The 16192-nt window shown below is 39.6% G+C and overlaps 1 protein-coding gene across 4 annotated transcripts in view; it reads left to right on the forward strand.

The window, feature by feature from the left end:
* MCF2L (MCF.2 cell line derived transforming sequence like) overlaps window positions 1-16192 on the forward strand; it is a 150301-nt gene that overhangs the window by 89813 nt on the left and 44296 nt on the right. For all 4 annotated transcript variants that reach the window (XM_018084156.2, XM_018084158.2, XM_008926229.3 and 1 more), the window contains exon 3: window positions 2313-2427. In XM_018084156.2, the coding sequence (XP_017939645.1) occupies window positions 2313-2427 (115 nt within the window). The remainder of the gene's footprint in view (window positions 1-2312; window positions 2428-16192) is intronic.

Raw genomic sequence — 16192 nt, forward strand, 5'->3', positions numbered from 1 at the left:
CAGGAAAACACTGGAGAAAAAGATAATCAGTGAACAACGATCTTCTAAAGAGCACAAGGCTGGACAGAGTTGTCTCCACTCAAGATAACCACAGATGACTGTACTAGAAACTGAAAATTAATAGGCAGTGTCAAGGCAGGATGCTTCTGTTTGCCCTGGACAATCAATGGTGGTCTGGGAACTTCCTGAAGGTCATGGTCTGGGCTTCTGCTTTTAGGACATGTCCTGCAAGTCTATTGTTGTTCTTCTTTTGTTTCATACATCCTATTTATAGAAATTATGTAGAACAAAGCAAGTAACCAATGGGGATACAGCAAATAATGTATAATTGTATCTAAAAATAGATATTCTAGAGAGAGCAGAACATCTCATGAGCAACAGAAATAATCATTATCATGCTTGAAAAATGTTTTTAATGAGAGAGAAAAATACTTAAGTTCTGAGAGCCTGGGTAGAACAAAAAATAATAGAATCAAAATGGTTCTTAACTTATATTTTTGTTGCGAACATTTGTATAGCTAAAATTAGCTCCCTTGACGTAATGTTGCCGTATTTAGATGTGTTGTAAAGGTCATGTTTGCAAATTTATGATATTTGCATAATAGTTGCATTTTGTTGTTGTTTAAACGCATCCAGAGTGCGTTTACTCATGTATTTTGATTTCAAGTGCTTCACAGTGGCAGCACCATATTGCTTGTAAACTAGTAGAAGTCAGATTCACCACAAATTAACATAAGGATACTATTTGAGCTCTTCTAATTACTTATGGTTTGGAGGGAAGTTGTGGTTTCTTTTATCAAGCAAATCTGAGCTCAAATATTTCTCTTCTTTTCCTGGTGAGGTTAGATGCAAAGGCACTGGGAGTGGGTTTGGGCCTTGTTGCTGGTTTTTTGGTTTTTTTTTTTTAATCAAAACAGAATAGTATATAATCAAAACTGGCTGCATTTGTAGAAAAGGAGCCACGTGAAGCTGAGCACTAGCAAATAACAGTGTGAGTACTTTTCCTAGTGAGAAATACTGTCTGTGCTTACGTTCATCTCAGTACCAGCAGCCAGTCACACAGTACTTACAACAACCATTGTCATGGAGTTATCAAATTTTTCAGCTGCAAACTCCCATCCCTACGGATATTAAATCCAAACAGAAGCAATCCAAACAAAACCAGCAGAGTGCTATAATGAAGTAAGTGCATAGATCCATACAAAGTCGCAGCCCCAACAAATATTTATCAGATAGGAATAGGCTGGTAACCAGATGCCAAAAAAGCACACTGTAATCTTCACAAATCACTGTTGTTCTCATGATTGGTGTTGCAAATACAGTTTACAGCTGATTTCTACACAAATATTGGATTTCAAGGCTAAAATAACCTTGTTATTTTCCAACAGTAATTTTTCATTGTTTTTCTTCTCTTTTTGAAGTGTGAAGCAAAGATAACTTCCCTGCAACGTGTTCTTACCACCCCCAAACTGTTAATTTCATGCAGTTCCTAGGGCTCAGTAAGCCCCTTGTCCTGCCTGTGTTTATGAAAATATACTTGTTTAAGCCATGAAACATTAATATTGCTTTTAAAAAGAAATAATTACCTTTTGCATGTAAAAATGTGTGCGAAGCACATTAAGAAGCATTGTGGTTTTTAATTCTACCCAGGGCTGCAAATGCCAGAAAAGATAGAGATACTGATATGTAGCTCATCAGCAGCTCTGCTGTAGCATAGATACTGTGAAAAAAGCTCTGCTTTACCTTTTGTACATAATCTGAGAATGGTAAATCTCATTTGAAACAGCTACATCCATTTCTTTTAGTGTTCTGTTCCTTTCTTTTAGACCATCCTAGAAGCAAAGCAGCCTAATGGGCAGGGTAAAGGGGGTGTTGCATGAATGAGTTCAAACTAGTAAGAAGGTTGAATTCAGTTTAAGATGTAGATTCGCCTACTTAATTCCGAATTAACATTTTTTTTCCTAAATTAGTTCATTTCTTTCTCCAGATGGGTTATATTTACATGCAGTTGGCGTTTATCAAAAGAAAGAAGCACTGCCATCTGGTGTCAAAACTGTGTTCCCAGGAGCCAAGACATTAGTACAGAAAAAAACTGTGATGAATGTGGTGTAACAAGTTCCTTTCGAACTTTGTAAGCTCTAAAGAATACACTGTTCAGAATAGACAATGTCCATGCTGATGAGTTCTGCACAAAAGGAGGGGAGAAAAAAGAGAGAGAAAAAAATTAAATACAGTAGTTTCTTTCCTGGGAAATTGCAGTCTAGGTAAAGGAATGTGCATGTTAACATGCTTGCTGCTTGTTTCTTTTGTAGGTGGAAGAGGGGGAGATGGCTGCCCTGTTATCACCTTTCCAGACTATCCAGCTTTCAGTGAGATCCCCGAAAAAGAGTTCCAGAATGTCCTGACCTACCTGACAAGCATTCCAAGGTGAGCACCTGTCTAGAAGAAAATAATCTTTTATCTGCTAAGTGACTTTTCACATTCAGTCCCTTACATGATGGTGTAATGATCGACTTGGCATTTAATTAAAGAAAAGGGAAATGCAGCTTATTGGTGCAGGTTCAGTAAGTGTTGGTTAGTGCTACAACTACATTAGCTACCTAATGTAGTTGCTGAATTATTTATATAATGGTATTTATATTTCATCAGAAGATTACTTCCTGGCATATATGGATATAGATTCTGTGATGGATGTTGTCCTCTTGTGTCTTCATTGTATCTTGGAGTACAATATTCAGTGTTTTAATTGAAAACATATAATTTTGGCAGAACATGCTAATTCCTGGATACTACTCAAGATATTACTCACTGAGGGAATACTCCATAACTACAAACAGAAGTTTGTCGTCACCACTTGTTACGTTTCCCTGACTCAGTTGAATGTAAGGTCTTTGTAGATTTCCAGAGCTTTGCCTGAGGGTGCTAAGCAGGCCCAGAAAATCCTGATTTTCTTAGAGGACATGGTAGTGTTATCAATGGGCTTCTCAATAAACATTGTGATTTTTGTTGACAGTCGGTTGGGGAGTGAAATGGCGGGTTCAAAATCGTGATGGAGGTGAGGAAGGCAAGTAGCAAAGTACAGACTGTAGACTTCAAGAGAACAGATTTTGGCTTATTTGGGGAACTGGTAGATGGGATACAATGGAAGGCAGCTCTGAAGAGATAATCTGTTGAGGAATGCTGCCAAGTTTTGAAGGACAGCATTTTCCAAGCACAAGAATGGTATGTCCTGGAATATGAATAGACGTAACAGGAGACTGACCCGACTGTCCGAAAGTGAACTTGTGACTGAGCTGCAATACAAAGGCATCATACAGGAGGTGAAAGCAGGGACAGGATACAAAGGAGGAATATAGATACATTGTCCAAACACATAGGGATGGTGTCAGAAAAGTCAAAGCACATCTGGACCTGAGGGACAAGAAAAAGGGGACATCAAGGACCACCCAAAAAAAACTTCTGTTGCTTTAGCAGTACAGGAATAAGCAAGGAAAATGTGGACCTGTGCTGAATGGACTGGGTATATTAGTAGCATCCAACACAAAGAAGGTTGAGACAGTTGAATTCTTCACTTCAGTCTTCTCTGACGATGTCACCCCAGCCTATGTGCTCAGAGTGAGGGTTCAAGGAGGAGAATGACAAGAAATCAGTGAGGATCAAATCAAGGATCTCTTGAGAAATCTTGACCCAAATCTAGTCTTTGGGATAAGATGACTTACATTGAGAGGGGTGAGGAGGCTGACCACTGTCATAGAAATGGTGCTCTCTATCATCTTTGAAAGGTTTCTGAGATCAGAGATAAACCATAATGACCAAAGAAAGGTAAATATTGCATTCATGTTCAGGACGGGCAAGAATAATGATCTGGAGCACTATAGGCTTGTCAACCTCACTTTGATCTGTGAGAAAATTATGGAGTGAGTCCTCTTAAAACACACTTTTGGGCACATAAAAGAAGAAGGTTATGGGGAGTAGCCAGCATGAATTAAACAACAGTAATTGTTCCTGACCAGCCTATTTCTCTGATGAAGTTGCTGGATGCATCAATGAGGTGAAGCTGTGCATGTCTTGTGCCTCTCCTTAAGCTAGACCTTCAACTTAGTCTCCCCCAGCACCCTTCTGTCCACTTTGAGTTACTGTGTTTTTGCAGGTGGGCTGCTGGGTGGGGTAAGAAAGTACTTGGATCATCCAGCTTAAAGAGAGGTAGTTAATGGCTCATGTTTTATCTGGAGACAGAGTTCCTCAGGAAACCATACATATTCATGCTGCCTGATGTTCTTGGCAAGGATCTGAAGGAGGAGATGGAGTGCATCCTCATCAAGTGTGTAGGCGAGAAACTGGTGGACCAGCCAGTACACTTGAGGAAGGATTGCCATTCACAGGAGGCTAGACAGGTGGGAGGTATGGAATGACAGGAACCTCATGAAATTCTGCAACAACAAATGCCGAGTTGGCAGTTGGGATGAACTGACCACCTGCAAGAGTGCAAGCTGGGAACTAAACTGGCTGTGAGGCTGCTCTTCTGAAAGGTACTTGGAGGTCCTGGTGAGCAGTAGGCTAACCATGAGCCAGCAGGGAAGGCTGGTAGCCCCAGGGCTGCACCAGCAGGAGCATGACAAGGAGTGGGTGACAGCAAGGGATTTACTAGCTGGCTCTCTCCAGGCCCCACCTGCAACACTGGGCTCAGCTCTGAGTTACCATGGAGTGGGGGTTCACAAAAAGGAGTGAGTCCAGTGGGGTCCCCACAGTGGATGGGAGCTGGAACTGCTGTGCAGGGAGAGACTACAGGAGCAGGGCTTGCTCAGCTTGGGGAGGGAAAGCTGTTTGGGCCCAACAGCCACCATTCCCACCAACCAGAGGGCTGTGTGGAGATGGCAGTGGGGGCTGTAATTTGCATTCTTTTTGCTGATAGCATTCAGAGCAGCTCAGCATGGACCATGCTGAATTCACATTTGGAACTAGTCATGGCAGATGTCCTTAATGCACGTGTATGCTTTTGTTTTCTGTACGTGCATGAAGAGAAATAGTAGTGTTCTTGTAAAGGGCTTTCCTGTTAATGGTTTTGTAGGACCTGCTCGTTGTGAGGGAATCCTGGTTATACACAGCACAGCACTGTGCAGTGCCCTCCTGGATGTACTTGTTAATCCTATTTTAGCAAGGAATGGAGCTGTGAAGCCAACAGCCAACTTTTGCATTTTCTTTGTTTGTCCTTGTGTTGGTTAAACTGCATGGTACCAAGCATCCCTTCCTGGTATCATGGATACTGTTATTGCAAATAATTATATACCAAATTCACATCTGCTTCTCCTTTTGAAAGTCCTTGGTGGTGCACTTTATGGTCACCCATTGAGCTTCTGCACAGAGTGGGGTTCATGTGAGAAATTCTGATCAGAACAAACAGCATCTGGTGCAGGGGAGGAGCACTGAGAGCATCCCAGCACACCAGTTTGACAGGAGCACATTTTTACTAATTAAAAGTCTGAGAGCAGATTTTCTGGAGGTTTTTCTTGTTAGTTGCCTCTACCTGACAAAAATTATTCTATAGGTATTGAGCCAGAAAAGGTCATTCCTTAAGTCTGGCTGTTCTTGTAGGATGATGATAATGAAATTATAATTATTTAGAAAGAGATGACTGTTCTGTGTAAACAAGGGAAATAGCCCAGCTGGCTAGATGTGAAGGTATTAACTATTGTGAACATAACAATTCTTCAGGTTTAAGGTGATAACATTTCAGTTTCAAACCTTGTAAAAATAATGCTACTGTTAAGGTAGTGATAAACCTGTGGCCTTTTCGTGTCTAAGAATTGCTGTAATCTCAAAGGCCTTACGATATCCATCATGTCTTTGCTAGCAGTGTGAGAAGCTTACTGTTTAAAATTGTGTTTGTAAGCCCTTGTGCAGGCTTATAGGAATAAAAAACTACCAGCACAAGTCCTATGAGGAGAAGCTGAGGGAGCTGGGGCTGTTCAACCTGGAGAAGAGGAGGCTCAGGGGAGACCTCATCACTCTCTACAACTCCCTGAAAGGAGGGTGTAGCCAGGTGGGGTCGGTCTCTTTTCCCAGGCAACTATCAGCAAGACAAGAGGGCATGGTCTCAAGTTGTGCCAGGGGAGGTTTAGGTTAGATATTAGAAAGAATTTCTTTACAGAGAGGGTAGTCAGACATTGGAATGGGCTGCCCAGGGAGGTGGTGGATTCTCCGTCCCTGGAGATTTTTAAAAAGAGACTGGATGTGGCACTTAGTGCCATGGTCTAGTAACTGCAGCAGTAGTGGATCAAGGGTTGGACTTGATGATCTCGGAGGTCCCTTCCAACTCAGCTGATTCTATGATTCTATGATACAGAAATGACACTAGCTGGATGCCAGCATGTATCCCCTTATGAAGTATATTTTGTGAATGATAAGTTATTGGCTGCATATAAGCCTAAGAAGGGCATTAATGCAATTTTTCTTTAATTGAGATATTTCTAATGCTATTAAAGGTGTTGTAAGATAGGATTTTTCCTGTTATCTGAGTGTTCAAATGCTGTTTTGGATGATTTGGAAGCTGCTTTTGAGGGAAGTGGAGGCAGTTAGTTAATAATTTTTCTTAGTTTGTAAGCTGATTAAAGAGGTGTAAGGAGTACAGAATTACAGAAAGGATAGAAATGGAGCCCACAGCTTTTATGCATGGACTGCTTTCCCAGGCTATTGTTATTTAGTTTATCAGATACTGAACTCTGTCTTTGGGCTGTTCTGACTGACTGAGGAGAAATGGACTTTTCTGTGAAAAGCCCTGTAGAGCAGAGACATGTCTGGTGCCACAACAGTTCCTCAGAAAACTACTTGTGCTATTTGGCCCCATACAAGATCACAGTAAGGGGTTGGCAGCAGTAACTCAAACCTCATTGTGTGACTGCCTGCAGTCACATGTTAAGGGAAATAATATTTTGTGGGGATGACAGTGAGGAGGCTCTAAGAGCCTCATAAGAAAGGACCTTTCTGTGCTCTTCTGTAGAGTTCACCCAATAAAATATTTACTGGTATAATAAATCTTAGCAGTGGGTTTTAGCATCGGGTTTTCAAGATTTTTCCAAGTGAAAGAAAACTAGCTTACAACTTCGAAAAAGGAAAAACTGAAACCTCTTAAACCTACCTTTATTATTCCTTCTAATTTTATAGATAAACATGACCTTGTCACCTCTCACTGCATACTTGTTCTATATTATCTAAATACTGAGTTCCCCAAGCTTTTTCTGTGTGAACTTTCTCTTATCTTTTTCGTAGTAAAATTTAATCATGAAGAGTTAAATATCTCATGGGGCACCTCGCATTTAGGAATAGAACTACTGAAAGTTGCATGTTACTAACTTAGATGACCATGGAGTAGAAAAGTCCAAACAGGAGAGCTATTAGTATGTGCTCAGATGTGTAAATGCCTGATACATGAGGATTGTAAGAAAGGATACAGTGGAAAGGGAATACCTCATCTCAATGTAAAGATACTCAGTTAACCCTGGTGCAGCTGCATATCATTAAGCAGAGAGCTGAACCATATTCTTCAGGTGGGTGTTGTTAATGTTGCAAGGTAAGTTCCTGTTCTATAGATGGCTGGATAAAATGTGATGTCTAACATATGGTTTTTAATAATCTCAAAATATTCGGTACAGTTTATTGACATAGGATGTACTGAAAAACCACTACTTTGTCAGGAAAAAATGATGGATTAAGAATGAGTACAATGGACAGTGGAAGATTACAGCTAATCCTTTTATAACTGCTGTTTTGGTAGTGAAATAGATGTTGTAAAGATATACGTGTAATACTTCTGAAGCAGGTTTTTCCTTTTAACAGATAATATTTTTTCATTATACTTGAAGTATAAGACAAAGTTTTATTAAAAAGGTGAGAATTCTCTTAGAAAGATATATATGCTACCCAGGACAAAACAAGGAGAACTATGGCAGTATGTAAGGCAATACTTTCTAGGAAGAGTACTTTAACTAAAATGCTGAATTGGTACAAATCATTTATGTGTAAGTATTGATCCACAGGAATTAATAGTTCTTATCAATGGAATTACTTCTTTACAGATATTACTTTATTCAGTGACTATAAGATGTGAGATCTTTGAATTCAACTCTATTTCAATAGAGGACAGTGAGCCAAATCTTGCATCTATTTGGTTTGTTTTGAGGACATCATAAAATGTCCATATAGCTGGTCTGATTCTCCTTCTGCAGAGAAGAATGACTCCTGTTACTTCACTCTGTGAATCTTTTGGGGATGACCACTGAGCTCACTAGGAAAAAGAGAACAAGGTTGTCTCATCTCTTAGCTAAATAAAAACCTGACAGCCCCCATACACAGTGCCCATCATTCTTACTGCATAGTGGGAGAGGCACATGTGGAATGTACCTTTTACATTCCAAATTTACCAAGGCTAAAGGAAGAATATTACATTCAGATTTGCAAAAGGCTCCTGAAATAGCTGCCAACTATACCCTTAAGATTGCATTTCAGGGCATTCAGTGTTTTCTTCTTTGTTCCTTTGTTTTGAAAGTATTTTTTCCTCTTTCTATTGATCCTATTAAATATATTAAATAAACTTTTAAGATTTGCAGTATACTCCGAAAGCAAGTGTTATTCATTCTTCTCTCCATCACAACTATTACTTGAAATGTATTTTATTAACTTAAGTGTTTACACATTGTTAGTATATGAATTTACCATATGTGTGTTGTAGAATGAGAACTAGGTCCAAAAGAAATTAATAGATAATTGCAGTAGGGAAAAACAAAACAAAAAACAAACCAAAACCAGACAGGATTTTTCAACATATGGTTTTGCTTCTGGTTAATTAGCAGTTTCTACTGCAAATTGAAAACAATGTGCTGTTTATGAAAACAAAAGAGTATAGTTTTAATGCTTTGCTGCTCATATAGGTTCATCTTTGAACAAAGAGAGCAAGCTAAAATTCTTATGGTCACAAGTGATTGGAAAGCTACGATTTTAGAAGTGTAAAACTGAATCTTAAACACAGAGTTCCTTTCAAGAAAAGTAGGAAATAGTGTAGATTAGAAAATTCAGAACAGGTTTTGATGGCCTGTTTGAGTCCCACACTACCAATTAAATACAATACATGGGCTTTTTTTACTTGCATTCAGCCAGAGCCTTGTACAGCCTGTCTTTGTAATGCCTTTCTGTCCGAATGCATGCTCTTGAGCATAACTCAGGTTATCTTGGTGTGCTCGGCAGTTTCCTGTTTTGAAAGCTGTCCCTGTCACTTTCCTGCCTGGGAGAGCGTCCCCTTCTTTGAGATTCCCAATGGTTTACAAATGCTTGAACACTATGTGGCCTTCTAAGAAATCCTGTTGTTTGTGGTGCTGTCCGGTGTGGGGGAACTAGGGAGCCATCCTGTCCAAGTAATGGAACAGAACGAGATGACCTCTGAAAGTGTTGATGTCTAACAGTTTGAAAGCTCAGTGTTAGGGTTTGCTATGCTTCTGGTAGACCCTTCCTTGTTCACTATAACAGCTCCCCATAGTTTGGGACAACACTGGAAAACTGAAAGGGAAGTGTCTGTGTTAAGCCTTCCGGTGGGTTCAGATATGGGAAGACTTCACTAGTGTGGGCACAGCAAAGCATGACAGGGTGGATTTAGGTAGGCACCAGGAGAACATGCCACAACGTGGCATGGGTGTTGCTGGAGCTAACAAACCTCAGTGCAAAGGGCACTGGAGAGCACAGGGCTCACACAGCTTGGGCATGGCCAGTCTCCTCAGCACAGATGCAGCACTGGGCTCTGAAAGCAGAGGCAGCAGTGTTGGGGTAATGCTGTGTTTTGAGCTAGTAAGTCTGTCAGGGTCCAGCAGACCTTATGAAGAGCCAGTGTGAGAGGGTAACTTCATGTGTTTCTTCATTTATCTGCAAACTAAATGGGCAGTCCACCACTAGCTAAGAGTTAACCACTTCTGTTTTATAGAGTGCCAGGGATGAACATCACCACGTAATGGGTAAGAAGTGCCAAAAAACAAATGCCCTGACAGTTCATACTGATATGCTGAGCAACAGCTTTGCAGCTTCAGAGTTTATTTCTGTCAGCTGTGCTTAATTTCCATGCTCTCCTCTTTGTTGGATTACAATCCAGGCTGAAGATATGGAACCTGTACCCTGCTGTTACCTTGGCAGCCCCTCAAATTTGTCAGTGAGAACATCCCAGGATTTCCAGCAAAATCTGTCGTGCTGTGTGTACCCTTCCTTTCTCAGCACAGCTGCCAAACAGTTGTAAATGCCATATGTTGCTGTAAGCAGACAGGAAATGTAAAGTCTTAGGTTTGAAGTAAGAGCATTTTATCTTAAATTTAGGTGGTAGTCCAAAGCTTTTGTGTCAGATGCATACTTTGGCAAGATTAGGTTAAAGCCCAAAATGTTACTTAGAGTTTGAATTGTTACTGGGTTTGGAACAAATTACACTGCTTTTGGTGTCCACCTTATGAATGCCTTAAATTTGTTTTAAAGGTCAGCCCTGTACAGGCAAAGTCTCTATAGTCTTTAAATCCCATTTATACTTTCAGGGTTTAGATGATTTGAATAGTATGTATGACACACACTGTCCAGTGGTAAATTTAGTCTGTAAATTTTAAGCACTGTAGAATTATGAAAGTTAATTACTAAAACGTTGGACCCTCGCACAGTTTTTGTTACTCCAGGATTAAATTCAGAGAATTTAACTCCCTATTTAAGTGTAAAGGCACCATTCTAAAACAAAACATGCAACATTCCCAGTAAGGTTGTGCCAATACTTTGTGCAGTGGCATTAATGATTGTCGCAGTGTCCTGGAAATATATTCCAATATCATAGTTCTGAATAGGTGTAAAGAGGCTTTTGTGGAGTTGGACTTAATAGTTCTAAAATGAGGATTACATAGGCTTTCTGTTGCTCAGTTTACTAAAGTTTAAACCGACATGGAACCCTTTTGCCTTTATTGACCTATTTATCCTTAATTGCCCCTGCAGGATAGCATGACCTACTTCAGCCATCTGTAGTTAAGTCTAAATGAGTCCTCAAAGTTGTCTTTCTTCAGTCAGTCCTTCCAAAAGCAGCTCTGTGTGGCCTGAAGAAATTACACTGTGTTTTCCATTTAGAAAATTAGAACTCTTCCTTAAAACCCCTTATTTTACTTAATTTCACACACTTAGCAACAACTTTTTAAATTATATTTCTTTTACCTGCAAAAATGCATTAAGGTCACTCTGATTTTAGTTCCTTGGTGGGATAAGGCTTGTGAAGTTCTGGACAGCTAGAACTAGATGATCTATAAGCTCTCTTCCAACCCAAGCCATTCTATGAAGTTACCATAAAAAAGATAATGAATCCCATGGAAAGGAAATCAGTGCATGTGGTATAAGCAGATGTCCAGGCCCAGGCAGATGATGATGCCCGGACACTTTAGTTCTTATTTTTAACACTGGCTACATTCCCTCAGCTTCCCCCCACCCCCCTCAACAGCATAAGCTTTTTGGAGCAGAAAGAAGGTCAGCATATATGATGGAATGTAGCCAGTATTACTGTACTCTAGTCATTTGTGTTTATTTTAAGGAGGAATTGGCTTGAAAGTGGAAGAGAGACTGATTTGAGGACCTAAAGTAGCACAGGAGATAAAGAGGAACTATAGGGACCAATCAAGGAGGATATCTCTGCCACTGAGCAGGGAGATGAAAGAGAAATGTGACTGTGTGTGCTATAAATTGGTGTAAATACCTGTGCTGTCTGTTTGGCTGAGGAACACAAGCAGCACTTGAGACAGAAGTACCTCAAGTAATCGCGTTTGGATTCGTATCTCACAATTTCAGGGGACCTACTGCTGTGCAGGATAAAGACCTCTGGTTGCCTTTGGGACCAAGGCTGGAGAACAGCTCTCTTGTCTGTGAGTCGGCACTTGCCTCATCAACAGTACCTCTGCAATAATAGCCCATCTTCCTTGCAGGATCTTGACTGGGAGGCAGATGCAGTGAGCTCTTGTCACAGTCCTCTGGTGACTGAGGAATTTTCAGATCAGGCATAGGGATACACAGAACCACTCGTGGCTTTCTGGGCTACAGTTGTTGTGAAGTTTGGATGAAAATTCCAGAGTTTTGAATTATTAATAGCCCATTAGACAAAGCTCTTTGAAGTTGCCTTCTCCTTATTATTTTTTCTCCTGTTGATCTGGTTTTTAAGATCTCCTGTCACTGGCACTGTCATGTGTAATGTGTTATTATCTTGCCTATGCTTATAAAGTTGCAAAGGGCATTTCCATGGTGTTGCTCTGCCAGGCTGTATGATTCTGCTCATTTCTTCTGCCTCATGACCAAATTAACAACACTTGCCTATCACATTTTTATTTATGCCACCTCACAACCCATCATTAATCTAAATTCTCCTTTGCCTGCTTGCCGAGAGATTCTAAAATACAGTTTTGTCTATCTGATGGTTCCCCAAGCCTGAGAAAATTGCAATATAGTATTGAATGTTTTCAGATATACCTGGGGCATGAAGTAATAACTGAGACCAAAAATAAGCATAATAGGATAGGAAAGAGGAAGTTTCTATCAGTGGTACACTGAGTAAGATTTAGGGAGAATTAGATGGAATGTGGAGAAATAAGAAAAAAAGGTGCATAGTGGAGGCAGGGAAACGCATCAGACTTCTTATCTGAACCTTACCTAATGATGAAACTTTTACAGCTTCAGCTCCAACACAAAGACTCAGATTTTCTTAATTTTCTGTGCCACTTCATCTGTTTCTCTGAAGTGAAGGCAGTAACTCTCAAAACCAAAGTAAAGAGGGTCTAAATGCTGTGGGTTTTTTGAATGTGCATTTAAAAATACATCTATTTATAGAAGTTCAGTGTGGAATGAATTAGATTGTAGAATAGTGTGCATGTTGTTTTATTCATAGTGATTTAGTTGTTTGGGGTTGTTGTTTGGTTTTTTTTTTTTTTTGGCAGGGGTAGCAGTTTTTACTTTCAAAATCAGTTTTGAAGCATAAGCATCAATGAGAAATGCTGCCTCCTTGCTTACAGGTTGTGCTCCTGCTGTGGAGTGTCTCAGTATCAGCTGTGTTGGGTGAAATGCAGCTGTTACTGCTAGGAGCTTGATAAGTAATAATTTTACTTGGCATTCAGTGATTTTATACAGACCACTAGAGGCTGCACTTGTATAACAGCATTTCTGACTGTTATATTAAATTGTTCCTGTATTTCTTCATGACCAATGGTCAGTCTTAGTTTGAGCTGGGTAGGTTTTTCCTTCCACAGTTAAAGTTCATTGAGCTGATTGTGAGAGGGCCCAATAATCAAATAAAATGAATTCTTATACAACAATAGCCTTCTTTCATCTTGAAACACAGTACAGGTGCTCACTAGTTAAACGTAGTAAGGAGTAGATGGGAAGTTTTGTTCCTGACTCCAGAGATTTTGATATGGAGAGATAGGTGCAGTGCAGCTACTTCCACACCACCAAGCACCAGCCTTAAATTCAGCACCTCAGGAAGCTTTAGGTGAGCCTGTTCCTTAGGTCTGCTCTGGATGGTTTTTCAATGAGATCAGAAGTGATGGACATGTCCTTCCAGCTGTACTTCCTGCATTAGCTGACTTATTCAGTGTTTTCGGCTGAAGAGATATAGGTTACAAAAACTAAAGCCAAAATTATATTAATTGTATCTGAAACGATGCAGAAGTTTTTAATCGTTGCATTCGCATTTTTGCCTCATATGCAGTGCCATGTGGCAGAAATAGAGTGCGCTCATAATTTCTGTTTTTTCTCATAAACATTGCTGGAATAAGAACTGATACCTGATAGACCAGTTACGCACCTCAACCGAAAGTAATTCTCGTAGGAATCTGAACTGTATCACAAATGAATGTCATCACAATATGACAGGTCCGCTGCTGGAGCGAGAGCCAAAATCTCGTGCCAGTTTGCTTTGGGGGCTCAGGAGGTCTGCTAGGTAGCCAAAGAGCTTTATCTGGATGTTAATAAATGCTACCCTTGTTAGGAACAACTCTGTACTCAGATTTGTTCAATGTTCTTTGACCTCAGTTAGTCATACATCTGTGGCAGAACTTGGCACCAAACTGCTATTTTCTGTCTAACCAGTTAAATGCCATGACAGCAATATACAATTATATAACAGCCATCTTTGGAAATATTATGTCATTCTATTTGAGTTTTTTTGCAGATGGGTTTTTTGCCACTGATATCTCAATAACAATGAAAACTTCAGATTTTCTGTCATAAAAATAGTAAATATAATTTTAAAGTTTGCTAATTTAGAGCAAGCGTATTTAGTGGAAAGGTATTACTGTCCAGCTTTTGGAACACTTCTAACTTGTCTTAGATGTGTAATCATTTTGTATATATTTTCATACATATCATATATGATACCTTGCAGATTCAGAATATCATTTGTAGCATTGGTGTTAGAAAGCATTATAACATTATTTTATTTGCCAGGCTATTCTTCAGTTAAATGCTTTCAAGTACTAATTTAAGTGCAGGTTTCTAGAAAACACGTAAGTAAGATCTGTAATAGCAGTGGCATTACAAAGCAGTATTCAGCTTAGATACTGTGTTAAAACCTAAAGCTCAAATGTCTGGTTTATAGTTCTTTTTCAGTTCCTGCTATCTCTAAATTGATTTAATCAGGCACCTTCTACAGTGAGGCTGGTATTATGGGCTATAAAAGCCTGCGATATCAGTGGAGTGTGATATATCATGTTATTTTGATCATTCACTCAAGAAAGCATGAGTCTGCTTTCTTCTCCTTAGAGACTGTGGTTTAAAATGTTAAGTCCTTAATTTTAGTTTTACTTTGGATCATGAGAAAGAAGCTACCATAAGATCAAAACACTTCAAGACCAATTGAGTACAAAAACATTTTAATATTATTAAGTAGAACACCTCTTAAAATTAGGGGAACATGCCAAATATGATATTTTTTCTCTTTTAAAATACCCAGCTGGTGGATTTGTTTTGGAATGAAGTAGATAAATTGGCCGGTTCTGAAACAAAGAATTGTAAGAAAATGAAACTGCTCTAGGTCTTATTACTGTTTAGTGTCTAGGTTTTATTTAACGTTAAAGTTGAATTTTACCTTTTTTTTTTCTTTGTCAAGTTCATAGTCCATTAAATTCTTCTTCCCTAGAAAAAAATGCATCCTCTAAGACTTAGCTAATTATCGATTAGAATAGTCTTGGTTATCCTGTGTAAGGGACAGAAGGAGGGCAGATGTGCAGCAAGGCTATGCCAGGTGAATTGTTCCTGCCCTTTTCCTTGATGGGAAACCAGCATAAAACTGGTAACGTGAAATGTCACCACAGGGCTTAGCTGAATTTTTTTCTTTCATAGTTGCTATACTGGAGATTTTTTATCTTGATTTGTTAAAACCATTAATATTACATTCTTCACCATATTGACTGTCTTCTATAGCTTATAAAGGCCACCAAAGAGGTTGCTCTCCTCTACTTTCATTCATTGCCAGAGCATTAGTGGTATAATTTTTTTCATGTGGGAAACACTGATGATTAAGAAACTTCTTGTCTCCACTCCCCAGGAAATCATTCCTAGCAGCAACAGGAGAGATGGAAAAGTGATCTTTGAAGCGGCTCAGGTTCAGTCAGTTGAAGTGTCTGAAAATATAGGATGCAAAGTTTCTCATGGGAAGCAACAACCTCACTTGAGAAGTGTCTGGTTTCCAATGGCCTGTTCCTAAGCAAAGTAACAGAGAATTCTGTTTGTGATTACTCTAACTTGTTTGCTGATGACTGAATATAGAATGACTTCTGAATTCAAGGAATGATATCTGCTGGAAGCATTTTTATCGCTGGGGGCATGATGGGAGTGCTTGATGTTCAGTGTTTGGTACCTCTGTGCTCAGGCTACTGGACTGTCTCCTTGTATATGCTGAACCTGTTTGAGCTCCAGCTTGTCTTCTTCTGCACTACATACAACTCTACTTTTGAGATTAATTTTTTTTTTTAAGAGCTGGTCCACACAAACCTTGTGGCATGCCCAAGCATAAACCTAACTGCTGTGTGGACAGGGTGGGTAATACCATTCCTAAGGTGATCTACCACCATGTCTTGTATGTTTACCCTTTTGTGGTGCAATAATATGACCAGTGATGAGTGGATGAACCAGTTCCAAGTCCTTCCTACATAGGCTTACA

Source organism: Manacus vitellinus, unplaced genomic scaffold, assembly GCF_001715985.3.
Source record: "Manacus vitellinus isolate BGI_N305 unplaced genomic scaffold, ASM171598v3 scaffold_7_pilon, whole genome shotgun sequence".
NCBI classification, from domain to species: Eukaryota; Metazoa; Chordata; class Aves; order Passeriformes; family Pipridae; genus Manacus; species Manacus vitellinus.